The following is a 19,687-nucleotide window of genomic DNA, read 5'->3' as shown; positions in this document are numbered from 1 at the left end:
TAGTGATGTGGCAGTCACTAACACACTAGTGATGTAGAAGTCACTAACACACTAACACACTAGTGATGTAGCAGTCACTAACATACTAGTGATGTAGCAGTCACTAACACACTAACACACTAACACACTAGTGATGTAGCAGTCACTAACACACTAACACACTAGTGATGCAGCAGTCACTAACACACTACTGATGCAGCAGTCACTAACACACTAACACACTAGTGATGTAGCAGTCACTAACACACTAACACACTAGTGATGCAGCAGTCACTAACACACTAACACACTCGTGATGTAGCAGTCACTAACACACTAACACACTAGTGATGCAGCAGTCACTAACACACTAGTGATATAGCAGTCACTAACACACTAACACACTAGTGATGTAGCAGGCCCTAACACACTAACACACTAGTGATGCAGCAGTCACTAACACACTAGTGATATAGCAGTCACTAACACACTAACACACTAGTGATGCAGCAGTCACTAACACACTAGTGATGTAGCAGTCACTAACACACTAACACACTAGTGATGTAGCAGTCACTAACACACTAACACACTACACACACTAGTGATAGCAGTCACTAACACACTAACACACTAGTGATGTAGCAGTCACTAACACACTGCAGCAGTCAACACACTAGTGATGTAGCACTCACTAACACACTAACACACTAGTGATGTAGCAGTCACTAACACACTAGTGATGTAGCAGTCACTAACACACTAGTGATGTAGCAGTCACTAACACACTAACACACTAGTGATGTAGCAGTCACTAACACACTAGTGATGTAGCAGTCACTAACACACTAGTGATGTAGCAGTCACTAACACACTAACACACTAGTGATGCAGCAGTCACTAACACACTAGTGATATAGCAGTCACTAACACACTAACACACTAGTGATGCAGCAGTCACTAACACACTAGTGATGTAGCAGTCACTAACACACTAACACACTAGTGATGTAGCAGTCACTAACACACTAACACACTAGTGATATAGCAGTCACTAACACACTAACACACTAGTGATGCATGGGTTGACTCACAACCCGCAGTCCTAACTTTATATAGAACCGTGGGGCGGGTGGGTTTAGGATCATTAAATATTGTGTGGGTGACGTGCGGGTGGGTTGAATAAAGAGGAAACAATATCTTTAAAAAACATCTATAAATAAATAATAATAATAATAATAAACATCTATAAATGTATCATTCTTGTGCAATTCATGTCTACAGTTTAGGCTACATTGAGGTTTTTCTTTCCTTCTTTTTATCTGACGTTAGTGTGTAGCCTCATCCTAACCTTTAGGGCCTAACTGTAGAGCGTATCCACTGAGGCTAAAAGGAAGATGTCAGAGTTTAATTCAACAAGAGAAAAGAGTAGGGAGAGTAGAAAGGAGGGTCAGAACTGTAGCCTAATGTTTGGGAAAGATTTGGTGAAGTGTAGCAGTGCTGGTTATGTTATGTGATGATTGTGAGGCGCTAAAGAAATGTTACAGTCACAAGACGGGGACTTTGAAATGGTCAAGGGAACTGTGCTGTTCTGATGGCTTAAACGGAATAGTCGCCTGACTGAAACCTGGACATTGAATTGGGTCTATAACCTCTTACCTTGCCTAATATTAACTCCTGCAGAATTAAGCATTTCTTGCAGTAAAACTATACACCAAATGTACATTTAGACTCTGGAACAGGAGAGGAGAAATAGGATTTCATTTAGCATCTTGAGAGAATAAAACGCTTGGCTAGGGACCGTCTCTAAAAGGTGGAGGTGCTATCTTTATCAGCATCATAAAACCTTATACTGCGGTTAGAGACCGTCTCTAAAAGGTGGCGGTGCAATCTTTATCAGCATCATAAAACCTTATACTGCAGTTAGGGACCGTCTCTAAAAGGTGGCGGTGCAATCTTTATCAGCATCATAAAACCTGATAGTATTTCAACCACAAAATATACATCCACACTGAAATCTTATCAAAAACATGTTAGGTCGAACTGGACATTTTGCAAGGGAAAATCTTTCAATTTAAAAAAAAATATATACAGTGGGGCAAAAAAGTATTTAGTCAGCCACCAATTGTGCAAGTTCTCCCACTTAAAAAGATGAGAGAGGCCTGTAATTTTCATCATAGGTACACTTCCACTATGACAGACAAAATTAGAAAAACAATCCGCAAAATCACATTGTAGGATATTTAATGAATTTATTTGCAAATTATGGTGGAAAATAAGTATTTGGTCACCTACAAACAAGCAAGATTTCTGGCTCTCACAGACCTGTAATTTCTTCTTTAAGAGGCTCCTCTGCCATCCACTCGTTACCTGTATTAATGGCACCTGTTTGAACTTGTTATCAGTATAAAAGACACCTGTCCACAACCTCAAACAGTCACACTCCAAACTACACTATGGCCAAGACCAAAGAGCTGTCAAAGGACACCAGAAACAAAATTGTAGACCTGTACAAGGCTGGGAAGCCTGAATCTGCAATAGGTAAGCAGCTTGGTTTGAAGAAATCAACTGTGGGAGCAATTATTAGGAAATGGAAGACATACAAGACCACTGATAATCTCCCTCGATCTGGGGCTCCACGCAAGATCTCACCCCGTGGGGTGAAAATGATCACAAGAATGGTGAGCAAAAATCCCAGAACCACACGGTGGGACCTAGTGAATGACCTGCAGAGAGCTGGGACCAAAGTAACAAAGCCTACCATCAGTAACACACTACGCCGCCAGGGGCTCAAATCCTGCAGTGCCAGACGTGTCCTCCTGCTTAAGCCAGTACATGTCGAGGCCCATCTGAAGTTTGCTAGAGAGCATTTGGATGATCCAGAAGTAGATTGGGAGAATGTCATATGGTCAGATGAAACCAAAATATAAGTTTTTTTTTAACCAAAATTGGTAAAAACTCAACTCGTCGTGTTTGGAGGACAAAGAATGCTGAGTTACATCCAAAGAACAACATACCTACTGTGAAGCAGGGGGATGGAAACATCATGCTTTGGGGCTGTTTTTCTGCAAAGGGACCAGGATCACTGATCCGTGTAAAGGAAAGAATGAATGGGGCCATGTATCGTGAGATTTTGAGTGAAAACCTCCTTCCATCAGCAAGGGCATTGAAGATGAAACGTGGCTGGGGCTTTCAGCATGACAATGACCCCAAACACACCGCCCGGGCAACGAAGGAGTGGCTTTGTAAGCAGCATTTCAAGGTCCTGGAGTGGCCTAGCCAGTCTCCAGATCTCAACCCCATAGAAAATCTTTGGAGGGAGATGAAAGTCTGTGTTGCCCAGCAACAGCCCCAAAACATCACTGCTCTAGAAGAGATCTGCATGGAGGAATGGGCCAAAATACCAGCAACAGTGTGTGAAAACCTTGTGAAGACTTACAGAAAACATTTGACCTCTGTCATTGCCAACAAAGGGTACATAACAAAGTATTGAGATAATCTTTTGTTATTGACCAAATAATTGTTTTCCACCATAATTTGCAAATAAATTCATTAAAAATCCTACAATGTGATTTTCTGGATTTTTTTTCTCTCATTTTGTCTGTCATCGTTGAAGTGTACCTATTATGAAAATTACAGGCCTCTCTCATCTTTTTAAGTGGGAGAACATGCACAATTGGTGGCTGACTAAGTACTTTTTTGCCCCACTGTATATAGTATTCCCTAAAAGGTCTTTGCTGCGTCAGAGAAGCAGAGATAAATGAGGAAAAACAAAAACAAACTTCAACTAGTTAGTTTTTATTACATTATTCCGGTGAGCAATAGTGTATTCAGTCTTCTAGGGGAACAAGCAGTGACAGAAGAGAAGCTGCATGTATCTAATAAGTTGACAAATTAAAATGTCTATCAAAATGTCTGAAACTATAAGCAGAAACATAGGCCTATCTAAAAGAGGCCTTTCAAAAGATAGTTCTACCATCTCTGACTGCACTGCACATTTTCTATATTAGCGGGTTAGGGTCGGGTGCAGGGATTTTATCACATATAGTTGGGCGGTTGCGTGTAAACAAACAGCTAGCATCACTAACTGTCACGTCCTGACCATAGAAAGCCTGTATTTTCTATGGTAGAGTAGGTCAGGGCGTGACTAGGGGTTTTAGTCTAGTTCATTATTTCTATGTGGGGTTCTAGGTTTAATTTTCTATGTTGGTGTTTGTGTATGACTCCCAATTAGATGCAGCTGGTAATTGTTGTGTCTAATTGGGGATCATACTTAAGTTGCATTTTTCCACCTGTGGCTTATGGGATATTGTCTATGTACAGTATAGTTGCCTGTTCACATTGCATTGTCGGCACGTTTAGTTTATTCTTTATTGTTTTGTTTTTTCTAAGTTTCACTGTCCAATAAAAATGTGGAACTCTACGTACGCTGTGCCTTGGTCCGTTAATTCATTAGACGAACGTGACACTAACACACACACACACACACACACACACAGCTCCAGTTAATCATAACTCCAGAGCATACTTCAGTGCTGGGTCGTTGGATTTCGGGCTCCCGGGTGGCAGTCTAAGGCACTGCATCTCAGTGCTAGAGGTGTCACTACAGACTAGAGGTCGACCGATTAATCGGAATGGCCGATTTCAAGTTTTCATAACAGTATTTTTGGGTGCCGATTTGCCGATTTTAAAAAAAAAATATTTTTTATTTTTTTACACCTTTATTTAACCTTTATTTAACCTTTATTTAACTAGGCAAGTCGGTTAAGAACACATTCTTATTTTCAATGACGGCCTAGGAACAGTGGGTTAACTGCCTTGTTCAGGGGCAGAACAACACATTTTCACCTTGTCAGCTCGGGGTATCCAACCTTGCAACCTTAACTAGTCCAACGCAATAACGACCTGCCTCTCTCTCGTTGCACTCCACAAGGAGTTACGCGAATGCAGTAAGCCAAGGTAAGTTGCTAGCAAGCGTTAAACTTATCTTACAAAAAACAATCAATCGTAATCACTAGTTAACTACACATGGTTGATGATATTACTAGATATTATCTAGAGTGTCCTGTGTTGCATATAATCTGACTGAGCATACAAGTATTTGTCTGAGCGGTGGTAGGCAGAATCAGGCACATAAACATTCATTCAAACAGCACTTTTGTGCGTTTTGCCAGCAGCTCTTCGTTGTGCGTCAGTCATTGCGATGTTTATGACTTCAAGCCTAAACAGCAAGCCTATCAACTCCCGAGATGAGGCTCGTGTTACCGAAGTGAAATGGCTAGCTAGTTAGCGCTCACTAATTGTCGATGTGTTCCTGGTTCGAGCCCAGGGAGGAGCGAAGAGAGGGACGGAAGCTATACTGTTACACTGGCAATACTAAAGTGCCTATAAGAACATCCAATAGTCAAAGGTTAATGAAATACAAATGGTATAGAGGGAAATAGTCCTATAATTCCTATAATAACTACAACCTAAAACTTCTTACCTGGGAATATTGAAGACTCATGTTAAAAGGAACCACCAGCTTTCATATGTTTTGATGTTCTGAGCAAGGAACTGAAACGTTAGCTTTCTTACATGGCACATATTTTACATGGGACAAATTGCACTTTTACTTTCTTCTCCAACACTTTGGTTTTTGCATTATGAAGTGTGTCTCCGCCCCTTTATTACAGTATGAAGTGTGTCTCAGCCCCTTTATTACAGTGTGAAGTGTGTCTCAGCCCCTTTATTACAGTATGAAGTGTCTCCTCCCCTTTATTACAGTATGAAGTGTGTCTGCCCCTTTATTACAGTATGAAGTGTGTCTCAGCCCCTTTATTACAGTATGAAGTGTGTCCCCACCCCTTTATTACAGTATGAAGTGTGTCTCAGCCCCTTTATAACAGTATGAAGTCTGTCCCGCCCCTTTATTACAGTATGAAGTGTGTCTCAGCCCCTTTATTACAGTATGAAGTGTGTCTCCGCCCCTTTATTACAGTATGAAGTGTGTCTCCGCCCCTTTATTACAGTATGAAGTGTGTCTCAGCCCCTTTATTACAGTATGAAGTGTGTCCCCGCCCCTTTATTACAGTATGAAGTGTGTCTCAGCCCCTTTATAACAGTATGAAGTCTGTCCCGCCCCTTTATTACAGTATGAAGTGTGTCTCCGCCCCTTTATTACAGTATGAAGTGTGTCTCAGCCCCTTTATAACAGTATGAAGTGTGTCTCAGCCCCTTTATAACAGTATGAAGTGTGTCCCCGCCCCTTTATTACAGTATGAAGTGTGTCTCCGCCCCTTTATAACAGTATGAAGTGTGTCTCCGCCCCTTTATTGCAGTATGAAGTGTGTCTCCGCCCCTTTATTGCAGTATGAAGTGTGTCTCCGCCCCTTTATAACAGTATGAAGTGTGTCTCAGCCCCTTTATTGCAGTATGAAGTGTGTCTCCTCCCCTTTATTACAGTATGAAGTGTGTCTCCGCCCCTTTATTACAGTATGAAGTGTGTCTCCGCCCCTTTATTGCAGTATGAAGTGTGTCTCCTCCCCTTTATTACAGTATGAAGTGTGTCTCCTCCCCTTTATTACAGTATGAAGTGTGTCTCCGCCCCTTTATTACAGTATGAAGTGTGTCTCCGCCCCTTTATTACAGTATGAAGTGTGTCTCCGCCCCTTTATTACAGTATGAAGTGTGTACATGGGACATATTGCACTTTTACTTTCTTCTCCAACACTTTGGTTTTTGCATTATGAAGTGTGTCTCCGCCCCTTTATTACAGTATGAAGTGTGTCTCTGCCCCTTTATTACAGTATGAAGTGTGTCTCCGCCCCTTTATTACAGTATGAAGTGTGTCTCCGCCCCTTTATTACAGCATGAAGTGTGTCTCCGCCCCTTTATTACAGTATGAAGTGTGTCTCCGCCCCTTTATTACAGTATGAAGTGTGTCTCCGCCCCTTTATTACAGTATGAAGTGTGTCTCCGCCCCTTTATTGCAGTATGAAGTGTGTCTCCTCCCCTTTATTACAGTATGAAGTGTGTCTCCTCCCCTTTATTACAGTATGAAGTGTGTCTCCGCCCCTTTATTACAGTATGAAGTGTGTCTCTGCCCCTTTATTACAGTATGAAGTGTGTCTCTGCCCCTTCATTACAGTATGAAGTGTGTCTCCGCCCCTTTATTACAGTATGAAGTGTGTCTCCGCCCCTTTATTACAGCATGAAGTGTGTCTCCGCCCCTTTATTACAGTATGAAGTGTGTCTCCGCCCCTTTATTACAGTATGAAGTGTGTCTCCGCCCCTTTATTACAGTATGAAGTGTGTCTTCCCTCCGTGCAACTCCTCTTCAAAACATACATTAGATTGAAAAGTGAATCTGAAGCCCATCTCGATTATTCAGCTTAATAACATTTCATCTGAAAGCTGTGGAGAGCCCCTCTCTATTTGTTACGCCCTCGTAAGCGTATGATAAAGATTAAACAGGAGCCAGCCTGAAGGATCAAATTAAATTACATTGATTGATTACATTGTCCTGGCTGGCAAAGGGAGGGGGGGGAGAAAGAGAGAGAGAGAGAGAGAGAGAGAGAGAGAGAGAAAGAGAAAGAGAAAGAGAGAGAGAAAGAGAGAGAGAGAGACTAGTGATATATTTGCCTTCAGGATAGAACAGGGGATATGAAATCTCAATGTTCTGTAATCCTATCCTTTAGAACCCTTGGGGGAACCCGTTGGAAGATTAAGTATCCTTATTAGAACGTCGTTATGGATACTGAAGGGAGGGATAAAATAAGCACATTTGCAAATGTGCATTATCATTCACCAAATTCGGAGTAGGCTACCCCCCCCTCCCAGGGGACATGGCCTATACAGAGTTCATGGTAACCACGGTGACCGTGCCAAACTTTCACACTTTTCAACTCGACTCTTCGTCCAGTAGGATTATTAATGGTCTCCTGGCAACCATTTCATAGCCACGTTGTGTATCAGTTAGTGAGAGATCAGTGAGAGATTATCCCGCACTTTTGTATACTTTTTTTAAGCCAGTAGTTCTGAAAGTAGAACTCACGAGACAAAAGTGGTCCCTGAAAATTGTGTACTTCGTCACATACGTGCACCACGTCAGGTGATCCATTCAATTCAATGCAAGGGGCTTTATTGGCATGGGAAACATGTGTTAACATTGACAAAGCAAATGAAGTAGAAAATAAACAAAAGGGAAATAAACGTAAATTGATTAATCAAACAAACAAAGAGAGAGAAACTAAACTGAATCAGACACAAGGACTCTGCAGAGATGGATCAAACTGTAACACATTCTCACACACAGGCACATCAGTGACCGTCTAATGTGACTATATTATAGCCATACTGTCACCATTGATCTCTCTCTCCCTCGCTCTGCTGTGTGTGCATCTTGCTAGCCATCGCTCATTTGGCGAGGGGGCTGGAAAGTCATTGTCAGAAACTCAAATTGCTAGGAGGTGGCCCACGTGGAGGAAATGGCCCCGCAGAGCATGCAGAAAACAGTCGCTTTCAAACTAGTGATTACGTTTCTAATTGAGGTCTAAATAAAAAAGTAATTCTGTATAAATTACACATTGACATGTCCTGCCCAAAAAATACAAGTCGCCAAAAATAATATTTATTTTTTATAAAACTAACAAATGGTGACAGTACTGCTCTAATATAGTCACATTAGACAGTCACTAATGTGCCTGTCTGTGAGAATGTGTTACAGTTCGATCCATCTCTCCAGAGTCCTTCTCTGCAGAGTCCTTGTGTCTGATTCAGTTTAGTTTCTCTCTCTCTCTGTGTGTAGCACTTGATTAATCAATTTAAGTCACTAATTGGCTAGATCAACTTCTCTGCTCTCACAGATCTAATCAGAAGAGGCAAGGAAGACAACAGATAGCATTCACACAACCACACACAACCACACACCATATTCCTCATGCACAGCAGGAGTTTCATCACTCCAGGCTGAAGAAATCAATTGACAGAGCTGTGCGTGTCTGGGTTACCAACTACCGCCCACTATCTCCTCTTAATGCTGACCTCTATGTAACGGTTCTGTGATGATTCACCTGGAATGAACTGGAAGAGCATGACGGCTGAATGTGTGGGTTAAATCCCAGCAGTTAATGAGGAGCGAGGTCTCTCTCTCTCGCACACACACACACACACACACACACACACACACACACACACACACACACACACACACACACACACACACACACACACACACACACACACACACACGCACACACACACACACACACACACACACACACACACACACACACACACACACACACACACACACACACACACACACACACACACACACACACACACACACACACACACACACACACACACACACACACACACACACACTCCTTCCGTCTGACTGAGTCGTCACCCACCTGCCACCAGGAGCTGTGTAGGTCGGCACAGATGAGCTCGATGATGTCCCCAGCATGGATGGTCAACGGGGGGGCACTCTGGGGAGAGGGGATGCCACAGTAGTCTCTGATCACCAGCATCCTAGGGAGACCTGGAGACAGAGGAGAGGAGAAAACACATGCTGAGACAGGGCTATGGTAGACTCAACAGCCTTGGTTTCTCAAATGATTGCCTGCCTGGTTCACCAACTACTTCTCAGACAGAGTTCAACGTGTCAAATCGGAGGGTCTGTTGTCCAGACCTCAGGCAGTCTCTATGGGGGTACCACAGGATTCAATTCTCGGGCAGACTCTTTTCTCTGTATATATCAATGATGTCGCTCTTGATGCTGGTGATTCTCTGATCCACCTCTACGTAGACCACACCATTCTGTATACATCTGGCCCCTCTTTGGACACTGTGTTAACAAACCTCCAAACGAGCTTCAATGCCATACAACACTCCTTCCGTGGCCTCCAACTGCTCTTAAATGCTAGTAAAACTAAATGCATGCTCTTCAACCATTCGCTGCCTGCACCTGCCCCTTCCCGTCCAGCATCACCACCCTGGATTGTTCTGACTTAGAATATGTGGACAACTAAAAATACCTAGGTGTCTGGTTAGACTGTAAACTCTCCTTCCAGACTCACATTAAACATCTCCAATCCAAAATTAAATCTAGAATCGGCTTCCTATTTCGTAACAAAGCATCCTTCACTCACACCGCCAAACATACCCTCGTAAAACTGACTATCCTACCGATGCTCGATTTCGGCAATGTCATCTACAAAATAGTTTCCATTAGTCTACTCAGCAAACTGGATGCAGTCTATCACAGTGCCATCCGTTTTGTTACCAAATCACCTTATACCACCCACCACTGCGACTGTATGCTCTAGTCGGCTGGCCCTCGCTACATATTTGTCTCCAGACCCACTGGCTCCAGGTCATCTATAAGTCTATAAGTCTATGCTAGGTAAAGTTCCTCCACTCAGGCTCAGGAGTTTTTCCTAGCCACCGTGTTTCTACACCTGCATTGCTTGCTGTTTGGGGTTTTAGGCTGGGTTTCTGTACAGCACTTTGAGATATCAGCTGATGTATGAAGGGCTATATAAATACATTTGATTTGATTTGATTTGATCTCATCTCAATGGTCACGATAACAACACCCACCCGTAGCACGCTCTCCAGCAGGTATATCTCACTGGTCATTCCCAAAGCCAACACCTCTTTTGGCCTCCTTTCCTTCCACTTCTCTGTTGCCAATGACTGGAACGAATTGCAAAAATCACTGAAGTTGGAGACTTATATCTCCCTCACTAACTTTAAACATCAGCTATCTGAGCAGCTAACCGATCGCTGCAGCTGTAAATAGCCCATCTGTAAATAGCCCATCCAATCTACCTACCTCATCCCCATATTGTTATTTACTTTTCTGATCTTTTGCACACCAGTATTTCTACTTGCACATCATCATCTGCACATCTATCACTCCAGTGTTAATTTAGTAACTAATTTTGAGTAACTCTGTGTTGTTGTTTGTGTCGCACTGCTTTGCTTTATATTGGCCAGGTCGCAGTTGTAAATGAGAACTTGTTCTCAACTAGCTTACCTGGTTAAATAAAAGGTGAAATAAAATACAATTAAATAAATAGAGCTGGGGACAGACAGAGGAAAGGACATATGACTTCTAGATGGCCAGAGTCGCTCCCTTTCTCAACCCCTCTGATGTCTTTTCCTTCCAAAACACTTGGGTGTGCTATCTCTGACCAACTGTCTCATTATCGCTCTTAGAACCATCTTCTGGACACTAACCAGTCAGGCTCCAAGATGGGTCACTCAAAGGAAACTGCAGTCGTCTGTGTAACAGAGGCTCTCCGCGCTGCCAAAGCTGACTTTCTCTCCTCTGTTCTCATCCTCCACTCATCTATCCTCTGCCTTCAACAAGGTGAACCATCAGATCCTCAACTCCAACCTCTCAGGCCTGGGCGTCTCAGGGATGGGCGTCTCAGGCTCTGTCAGATCCTCCACTCCACCCTCTCAGGGCTGGGTGTCTCAGGGCTGGGCGTCTCAGGCTCTGTCAGATCCTCCACTCCACCCTCTCAGGGCTGAGTGTCACAGGGCTGGGCGTCTCAGGCTCTGTCAGATCCTCCTCTCCACCCTCTCAGGGCTGGGCGTCTCAGGCTCTGTCAGATCCTTCACTCCATCCTCTCAGGGCTGGGCGTCTCAGGCGCTGTCAGATCCTCCACTCCACCCTCTCAGACCTGGGCGTCTAAGGCTCTGTCAGATCCTCTCCTCCACCCTCTCAGGGCTGGGCGTCTCAGGATCTGTCAGGTCCTTCACTCCACCCTCTCAGGGATGGGCATCTCAGGGCTGGGCGTCTCAGGCTCTGTCAGATCCTCCACTCCACCCTCTCAGGGCTGGGCGTCTCAGGGCTGGGCGTCTCAGGCTCTGTCAGATCCTCCCTCCACCCTCTCAGGGCTGGGTGTCTCAGGGCTGGGCATCTCAGGCTCTGTCAGATCCTCCTCTCCACCCTCTCAGGGCTGGGAGTCTCAGGCTCTGTCAGATCCTCCTCTCCACCCTCTCAGGGCTGGGCGTCTCAGGCTCTGTCAGATCCTCCACTCCACCCTCTCAGGGCTGGGTGTCTCAGGGCTGGGCATCTCAGGCGCTGTCAGATCCTCCTCTCCACCCTCTCAGGGCTGGGAGTCTCAGGCTCTGTCAGATCCTCCTCTCCACGCTCTCAGGGCTGGGAGTCTCAGGGCTCTCAGGCTCTGTCAGATCCTCCTCTCCACCCTCTCAGGGCTGGGATTCTCAGCCTCTGTCAGATCCTCCTCTCCACCCTCTCAGGGCTGGGAGTCTAAGGCTCTGTCAGATCCTCCTCTCCACCCTCTCAGGGCTGGGAGTCTCAGGCTCTGTCAGATCCTCCTCTCCACCCTCTCAGGGCTGGGAGTCTCAAGCTCTGTCAGATCCTCCTCTCCACCCTCTCAGGGCTGGGAGTCTCAGGCTCTGTCAGATCCTCCTCTCCACCCTCTCAGGGCTGGGCGTCTCAGGCTCTGTCAGATCCTCCCTCCACCCTCTCAGGGCTGGGCGTCTCAGGCTCTGCCTCCCCTCCACCCTCTCAGGGCTGGGAGTCTCAGGCTCTGTCAGATCCTCCTCTCCACCCTCTCAGGGCTGGGCATCTCAGGCTCTGTCAGATCATCCTCTCCACCCTCTCAGGGCTGGGAGTCTCAGGCTCTGTCAGATCCTCCTCTCCACCCTCTCAGGGCTGGGCGTCTCAGGCTCTGCCTCCCCTCCACCCTCTCAGGGCTGGGCGTCTCAGGCTCTAAACACTCCTGGATTGCATCCTACCTGGCAGGGCGCTCCTACCAGATGGTGTGGAGAGGATCTGTGTATCTCAGCTTGGATGGATGTCGGCCCACCACCTCAACCTCAGCCTCGTCAAGATGGAACTGCTCTTCCTCCCGGGCAAGGCCTGCCCCGCTCAAAGACCTCTCCATCACGGTCTCCACGGTGCAAAGAACATTGCCGTGACCATGGAAAACATCCTGTCGTTCTCAAACATCAACAACATCAAAAACAGTGACTCACTCCTGCAGGTTCGTGCTCCACAACATCTGTAGATTACAACCTTTCCTAAAACAGGAAAAGGTGCAGGTTCTAATCCAGGCACTTGTCATCTCCCATCTGGAACTGGATCTACTGCAACTCTCTGCAACTCTCTGTTGGCTGGGCTCTGCGCTTCTACCATCAAACCCCTTCAACTCTCTGTTGGCTGGGCTCTGCGCTTCTACCATCAAACCCCTTCAACTCTCTGTTGGCTGGGCTCTACGCTTCTGCCAATCAAACCCCTTCAACTCTCTGTTGGCTGGGCTCTACGCTTCTGCCAATCAAACCCCTTCAACTCTCTGTTGGCTGGGCTCTGCACTTCTGCCATCAAACCCCTTCAACTCTCTGTTGGCTGGGCTCTACGCTTCTGCCAATCAAACCCCTTCAACTCTCTGTTGGCTGGGCTCTACGCTTCTGCCAATCAAACCCTTTCAACTCTCTGTTGGCTGGGCTCTACGCTTCTGCCAATCAAACCCCTTCAACTCTCTGTTGGCTGGGCTCTGCGCTTCTGCCATCAAACCCCTTCAACTCTCTGTTGGCTGGGCTCTACGCTTCTGCCAATCAAACCCCTTCAACTCTCTGTTGGCTGGGCTCTGCGCTTCTGCCAATCAAACCCCTTCAACTCTCTGTTGGCTGGGCTCTGCGCTTCTGCCATCAAACCCCTTCAACTCTCTGTTGGCTGGGATCTGCGCTTCTGCCATCAAACCCCTTCAACTCTCTGTTGGCTGGGCTCTGCGCTTCTGCCATCAAACCCCTTCAACTCTCTGTTGGCTGGGATCTGCGCTTCTGCCATCAAACCCCTTCAACTCTCTGTTGGCTGGGCTCTGCGCTTCTGCCAATCAAACCCCTTCAACTCTCTGTTGGCTGGGCTCTGCGCTTCTGCCATCAAACCCCTTCAACTTTCTGTTGGCTGGGCTCTGCGCTTCTGCCATCAAACCCCTTCAACTCTCTGTTGGCTGGGCTCTATGCTTCTGCCATCAAACCCCTTCAACTCTCTGTTGGCTGGGCTCTACGCTTCTGCCAATCAAACCCCTTCAACTCTCTGTTGGCTGGGCTCTACGCTTCTGCCAATCAAACCCCTTCAACTCTCTGTTGGCTGGGCTCTACGCTTCTGCCAATCAAACCCCTTCAACTCTCTGTTGGCTGGGCTCTACGCTTCTGCCAATCAAACCCCTTCAACTCTCTGTTGGCTGGGCTCTACGCTTCTGCCAATCAAACCCCTTCAACTCTCTGTTGGCTGGGCTCTGCGCTTCTGCCATCAAACCCCTTCAACTCTCTGTTGGCTGGGCTCTACGCTTCTGCCAATCAAACCCCTTCAACTCTCTGTTGGCTGGGCTCTGCGCTTCTGCCATCAAACCCCTTCAACTCTCTGTTGGCTGGGCTCCGCGCTTCTGCACTGGTTTCTAGTCGAAGCTCGCATCCACATCAAGACCTTGGTTCTTACCTATGGAGCAGCAAGAGGAACTGCCCCTCTCTACCTTCAGGCTATGATCAAACCCTACACCCACCTCAGCTAGACTAAAGACACCTGTCAGACAGACAAGGCCTCCTACTCTCCCCCAGTCTACTCCCAAAGCACTTAAACACATTTACCTTCCAGCCATAGTTCTCTTTAGCGTGGTCCCAGATCTGCTTCTGCTGTCTTAACCACCTCCTATGGTCATTTGTGTGACAACGACTATAGGAGTGAGGTAGACAAGGGCATAAACAGATCTGGGACCACGCTAACAGTCTTCACTCCTATTAAAACCAGTGATGCTGTCCTCAGATGACTGAACTATCGTGGCAACAGGCCACGCATGTGCTGTTTAATAAGAACAATATAAAAGCCAATAAGCATAACAGTCTGCCTTTTCTGCCTGCCTGTCTTTCTCATGAAGAGATTAAGTTCCGAATATTAATTTCCTCTCTAAGTGACTCAGGTAGGCATAACTCTATTGCTGAGCTCAGAGTAGAGGAGCACAGGCAAGGGCACAGAGAGTGGCTGAAGAGTTTAACAGAGGCAAGGGCACAGAGAGAGGCTGGACAGTTTAACAGAGGCAAGGGCACAGAGAGAGGCTGAAGAGTTTAACAGAGGCAAGGGCACAGAGAGAGGCTGGACAGTTTAGATGTGGGCGTTCTCCCATCCCTGCCCAGGCTTTTCTTATTGAATCCACCCACTCCAATCCATCTGTCTCCACTACACGCTGTCCTTCCTCCCTGGCTCCCACCGTAGACTGGAGGTAAAGGCCTTCCTCCCTGGCTCCCACAGTAGACTGGAGGTAAAGGCCTTCCTCCCTGGCTCCCACCGTAGACTGGAGGTAAAGGCCTTCCTCCCTGGCTCCCACCGTAGACTGGAGGTAAAGGCCTTCCTCCCTGGCTCCCACAGTAGACTGGAGGTAAAGGCCTTCCTCCCTGGCTCCCACAGTAGACTGGAGGTAAAGGCCTTCCTCCCTGGCTCCCACAGTAGACTGGAGGTAAAGGCCTTCCTCCTGGCTCCCACCGTAGACTGGAGGTAAAGGCCTTCCTCCTGGCTCCCACAGTAGACTGGAGGTAAAGGCCTTCCTCCCTGGCTCCCACAGTAGACTGGAGGTAAAGGCCTTCCTCCTGGCTCCCACAGTAGACTGGAGGTAAAGGCCTTCCTCCCTGGCTCCCACCGTAGACTGGATGGGAAGGCCTTCCTCCCTGGCTCCCAAGTAGACTGGAGGTAAAGGCCTTCCTCCCTGGCTCCCACAGTAGACTGGAGGTAAAGGCCTTCCTCCCTGGCTCCCACCGTAGACTGGAGGTAAAGGCCTTCCTCCCTGGCTCCCACCGTAGACTGGAGGTAAAGGCCAATCTATTAGCACTGGATTCTTAGAAAGTGGATTGAATTGTGTTCCATCAGTGTGGATGTTGAGATTATTTACTATGTGATCAAGTGTTCTTCATCATCGTCATCTGGTGAACCCTTCTCCTGAAGAGCTACTTGGCGAACCCTTCTCCTGAAGAGCTACTTGGCGAACCCTTCTCCTGAAGAGGTACATGGCGAACCCTTCTCCTGAAGAGCTACATGGTGAACCCTTCTCCTGAAGAGCTACATGGCGAACCCTTCTCCTGTAGAGCTACTTGGCGAACCCTTCTCCAGAAGAGCTACTTGGCGAACCCTCCTCCAGAAGAGCTACTTGGCGAACCCTTCCCCAGAAGAGCTACTTGGCGAACCCTTCTCCAGAAGAGCTACTTGGCGAACCCTCCTCCAGAAGATCTACTTGGCGAACCCTTCTCCAGAAGAGCTACTTGGCGAACCCTTCTCCAGAAGAGCTACTTGGCGAACCCTTCCCCAGAAGAGCTACTTGGCGAACCCTTCTCCAGAAGAGCTACTTGGCGAACCCTTCTCCAGAAGAGCTACTTGGCGAACCCTCCTCCCGAGGAGTTGCTTGGTGAACTAACTTTGACGTTTTCAGCTTTTAGACTTCTAACTTGAAGTTGTTAGATGGTTATATAGGCCACTTTCACAGCAGCGGTCTTCACATGAGGTCTCTGTTAAGACTGTAGGAAGTGACACGGTGGAACCGTACTGACCTGGGTCTGGTTGTTTACGCACCGTCGGAGCCCTCTGTGGAGAGAGAGAAGGAATGTCACTCACACACATCACACACAGGCGTACGCAGACACACGCACGAACATGCACACACGCATGAATGCACATGCAGAAACACACACACACACCGAGAGAAACAAACACTCAGAGAAACACACACACAGATAAACACATGGGCACAGAGAAACAAAACACAGAGAGAAACACACACACACACAGTGCGATATCAACTTGACCTGCACTACAGTACGAGTCAGAGACGTTCATTCATCTGGGAATTTTCTTTCTGTTTTTCTTACAACTGTAAGACGTGGTACCTACCAGATACACATATGAAAAGGGTGTGCTGTTCATTACAGTCCCTCCTACACACATATCTTACCCTTGTGTTACACTTGTGTGATTGTTAAGAGTGTGAGAAATCTAGTCTCACCATGAGTCAGGTTCAGCAGGTCAGGAGACAGTCAAATTGACACGTTCAATGAATGGAATGGAATGGCTAATGTCATGTATTTAGGTCATCGAAAATCACATGCATCCATCTATCCATTTATCATGTGTCTGTTTGTGTGTGTCTGTGTGCCTGCTTGTGTGTGTGTCTGTCCATGTATGTGTCTGTGTGTGTGTCTGTTCATGTGTGTGTCTGTTCATGTGTGTGTCTGTACATGTGTGTCTGTGTGTGTGTGTGTGTGTGTGTGTGTGTGTCTGTTCATGTGTGTCTGTGTGTGTGTGTGTGTGTGTGTGTGTGTGTGTCTTACCTCAGGCCTCAGCTTGGCAGAATCTAAAAGGAGGTGGACAAGGGACAGAGTGAGCAGAAAGCACTAAACAGAATAACATGTTGAAGCATATGATAAAAAGTCAATGGTTGTAGAGGCACATCTCCCTCTCCTACCAGTTCTTCCGCAGACACCCACTCTACCCAGACATTCCTTATGAGCTCCGAGTCCACACTTAAGACAGAGATAGCCCTGGTTGAAGATACCCCTGGAGGAGACATTACAGGTACAGTACCAATCTTCAACACTGTTAACCACGGAGAATTCAGGAGAAATACTATTATGGGATGTTACTCTGAGAGTAAGGATAAACAGGTATACACACACACACACCTGAGGAGCAGGTGACAGGAGCTACAGGTAGTGATTCTGATGAAGGTATGCATCCTGAACTGGTGGAAGTTGTTACTGGAGTTCTCTGGTCTGATGTTGGATCTGTTTAGAGAGAGAGGAGAGGAGAGAGAGAGGAGAGAGAGAGGAGAGGAGGGAGAGGAGAGGGAGGACAGGGGAGGAGGAGGAGAGGGAGGGGAGGAGGGAGAGGAGAGGGAGGAGAGGGAGGGGAGGAGGGAGAGAGAGAGAGGAGGAGGAGAGGAGAGAGGGAAGGAGAGGCGGAGGTGAGGGGAGGGGAGGAGGGAGAGAGAGAGGGAAGGAGAGGGAGGAGAGGAGAGAGAGAGGTGATGGGGGGGAGGGGGGAGAGAGAGAGAGAGAGAGGGGGAGGGGGGGAGGTGAGGAGTGAGGAGAGGAGGGAGAGAGGGGGGGGGGAGGAGAGGAGAGAGAGGAAAGGGGGTGAGAGGGGAGGAAGGGGAGGAGGGGAGGTGAGGAGGGAGAGAGAGGGGCAGAGGGAGAGGAAATGAGTGAGAGAGAACAGATGGTGTGTGTGCAGAGTGTGTACTGAGTGTACAGAGTGTGTACTGAGTGTACAGAGTGTGTACAGAGTGTACAGAGTGTGTACTGAGTGTGTACAGAGTGTGTACTGAGTGTACAGAGTGTGTACTGAGTGTGTGCACAGAGTGTACAGAGTGTGTACTGAGTGTACAGAGTGTGTACTGAGTGTGTACTGAGTGTGTACAGTGTGTACAGAGTGTACTGAGTGTACAGAGTGTGTACCGAGTGTGCACATAGTGTGTACAGAGTGTGTACAGTGTGTACTGAGTGTGTACTGAGTGTGTACAGAGTGTATAGAGTGTTTACTGAGTGTACAGAGTGTGTACAGAGTGTACAGTGTGTGTACTGAGTGTGTACTGAGTGTGTACAGAGTGTACAGAGTGTGTACTGAGTGTGTACTGAGTGTGTACAGAGTGTGTACTGAGTGTACAGAGTGTGTACTGAGTGTGTACAGAGTGTGTACTGAGTGTACAGAGTGTGTACTGAGTGTGTACAGAGTGTGTACAGTGTGTACAGAGTGTGTACAGATTGTGTACTGAGTGTGTACAGAGTGTGTACAGATTGTGTACTGAGTGTGTGTACAGAGTGTGTACAGAGTGTGTACAGAGTGTGTACAGAGTGTGTACTGAGTGTGTACAGTGTGTACAGAGTGTGTACTGAGTGTGTACAGAGTGTGTACAGAGTGTGTACTGAGTGTGTACTGAGTGTGTACTGAGTGTGTACAGTGTGTACAGAGTGTGTACTGAGTGTGTACAGAGTGTGTACAGAGTGTGTACAGTGTGTACTGAGTGTGTACAGAGTGTGTACAGTGTGTACTGAGTGTGTACAGAGTGTGTACAGAGTGTGTACAGAGTGTGTACAGAGTGTGTACAGAGTGTGTACAGAGTGTGTACTGAGTGTGTACAGATTGTGTACTGAGTGTGTACAGTGTGTACAGAGTGTGTACTGAGTGTGTACAGAGTGTGTACAGAGTGTGTACAGATTGTGTACAGAGTGTGTACAGATTGTGTACTGAGTGTGTACAGATTGTGTACTGAGTGTGTACAGTGTGTACAGTGTGTACAGAGTGTGTATAGAGTGTGTACAGAGTGTGTACAGATTGTGTACTGAGTGTGTACAGAGTGTGTACAGAGTGTGTACAGAGTGTGTACAGATTGTGTACTGAGTGTGTACAGTGTGTACAGATTGTGTACTGAGTGTGTACAGTGTGTACAGTGTGTACAGAGTGTGTACAGTGTGTACAGAGTGTACAGAGTGTGTACAGAGTGTGTACAGAGTGTGTACAGAGTGTGTACAGTGTGTACAGTGTGTACATAGTGTGTACAGAGTGTGTACAGAGTGTGTACAGAGTGTGTACTGAGTGTGTACAGAGTGTACTGAGTGTGTACAGAGTGTGTACAGAGTGTGTACAGAGTGTGTACAGAGTGTACAGAGTGTGTATAGAGTGTGTACAGAGTGTGTACAGTGT

The 19,687-nt window shown here is 46.8% G+C and overlaps 1 protein-coding gene across 3 annotated transcripts in view; it reads right to left on the bottom strand.

Annotated features, from left to right (window-relative positions):
* The window catches only part of LOC112259668 (guanine nucleotide exchange factor VAV3-like), a 120,034-nt gene that overhangs the window by 28,829 nt on the left and 71,518 nt on the right, over positions 1 to 19,687 (bottom strand). For all 3 annotated transcript variants that reach the window (XM_042329152.1, XM_042329153.1, XM_042329154.1), the window contains 5 exons: positions 17,668 to 17,769; positions 17,451 to 17,542; positions 17,317 to 17,339; positions 16,540 to 16,573; positions 9,378 to 9,508 (listed from right to left, as the gene is read on the bottom strand). In XM_042329152.1, coding sequence (XP_042185086.1) covers positions 9,378 to 9,508; positions 16,540 to 16,573; positions 17,317 to 17,339; positions 17,451 to 17,542; positions 17,668 to 17,769 — 382 coding nt within the window. The remainder of the gene's footprint in view (positions 1 to 9,377; positions 9,509 to 16,539; positions 16,574 to 17,316; positions 17,340 to 17,450; positions 17,543 to 17,667; positions 17,770 to 19,687) is intronic.

The sequence above is a fragment of the Oncorhynchus tshawytscha genome, linkage group LG10 (genome assembly GCF_018296145.1).
Source record: "Oncorhynchus tshawytscha isolate Ot180627B linkage group LG10, Otsh_v2.0, whole genome shotgun sequence".
In the NCBI taxonomy this organism is placed as follows: Eukaryota; Metazoa; Chordata; class Actinopteri; order Salmoniformes; family Salmonidae; genus Oncorhynchus; species Oncorhynchus tshawytscha.
The sequence above is the reverse complement of the archived record's forward strand: the minus strand, read 5'-3'. Positions and strand labels throughout refer to the sequence as shown.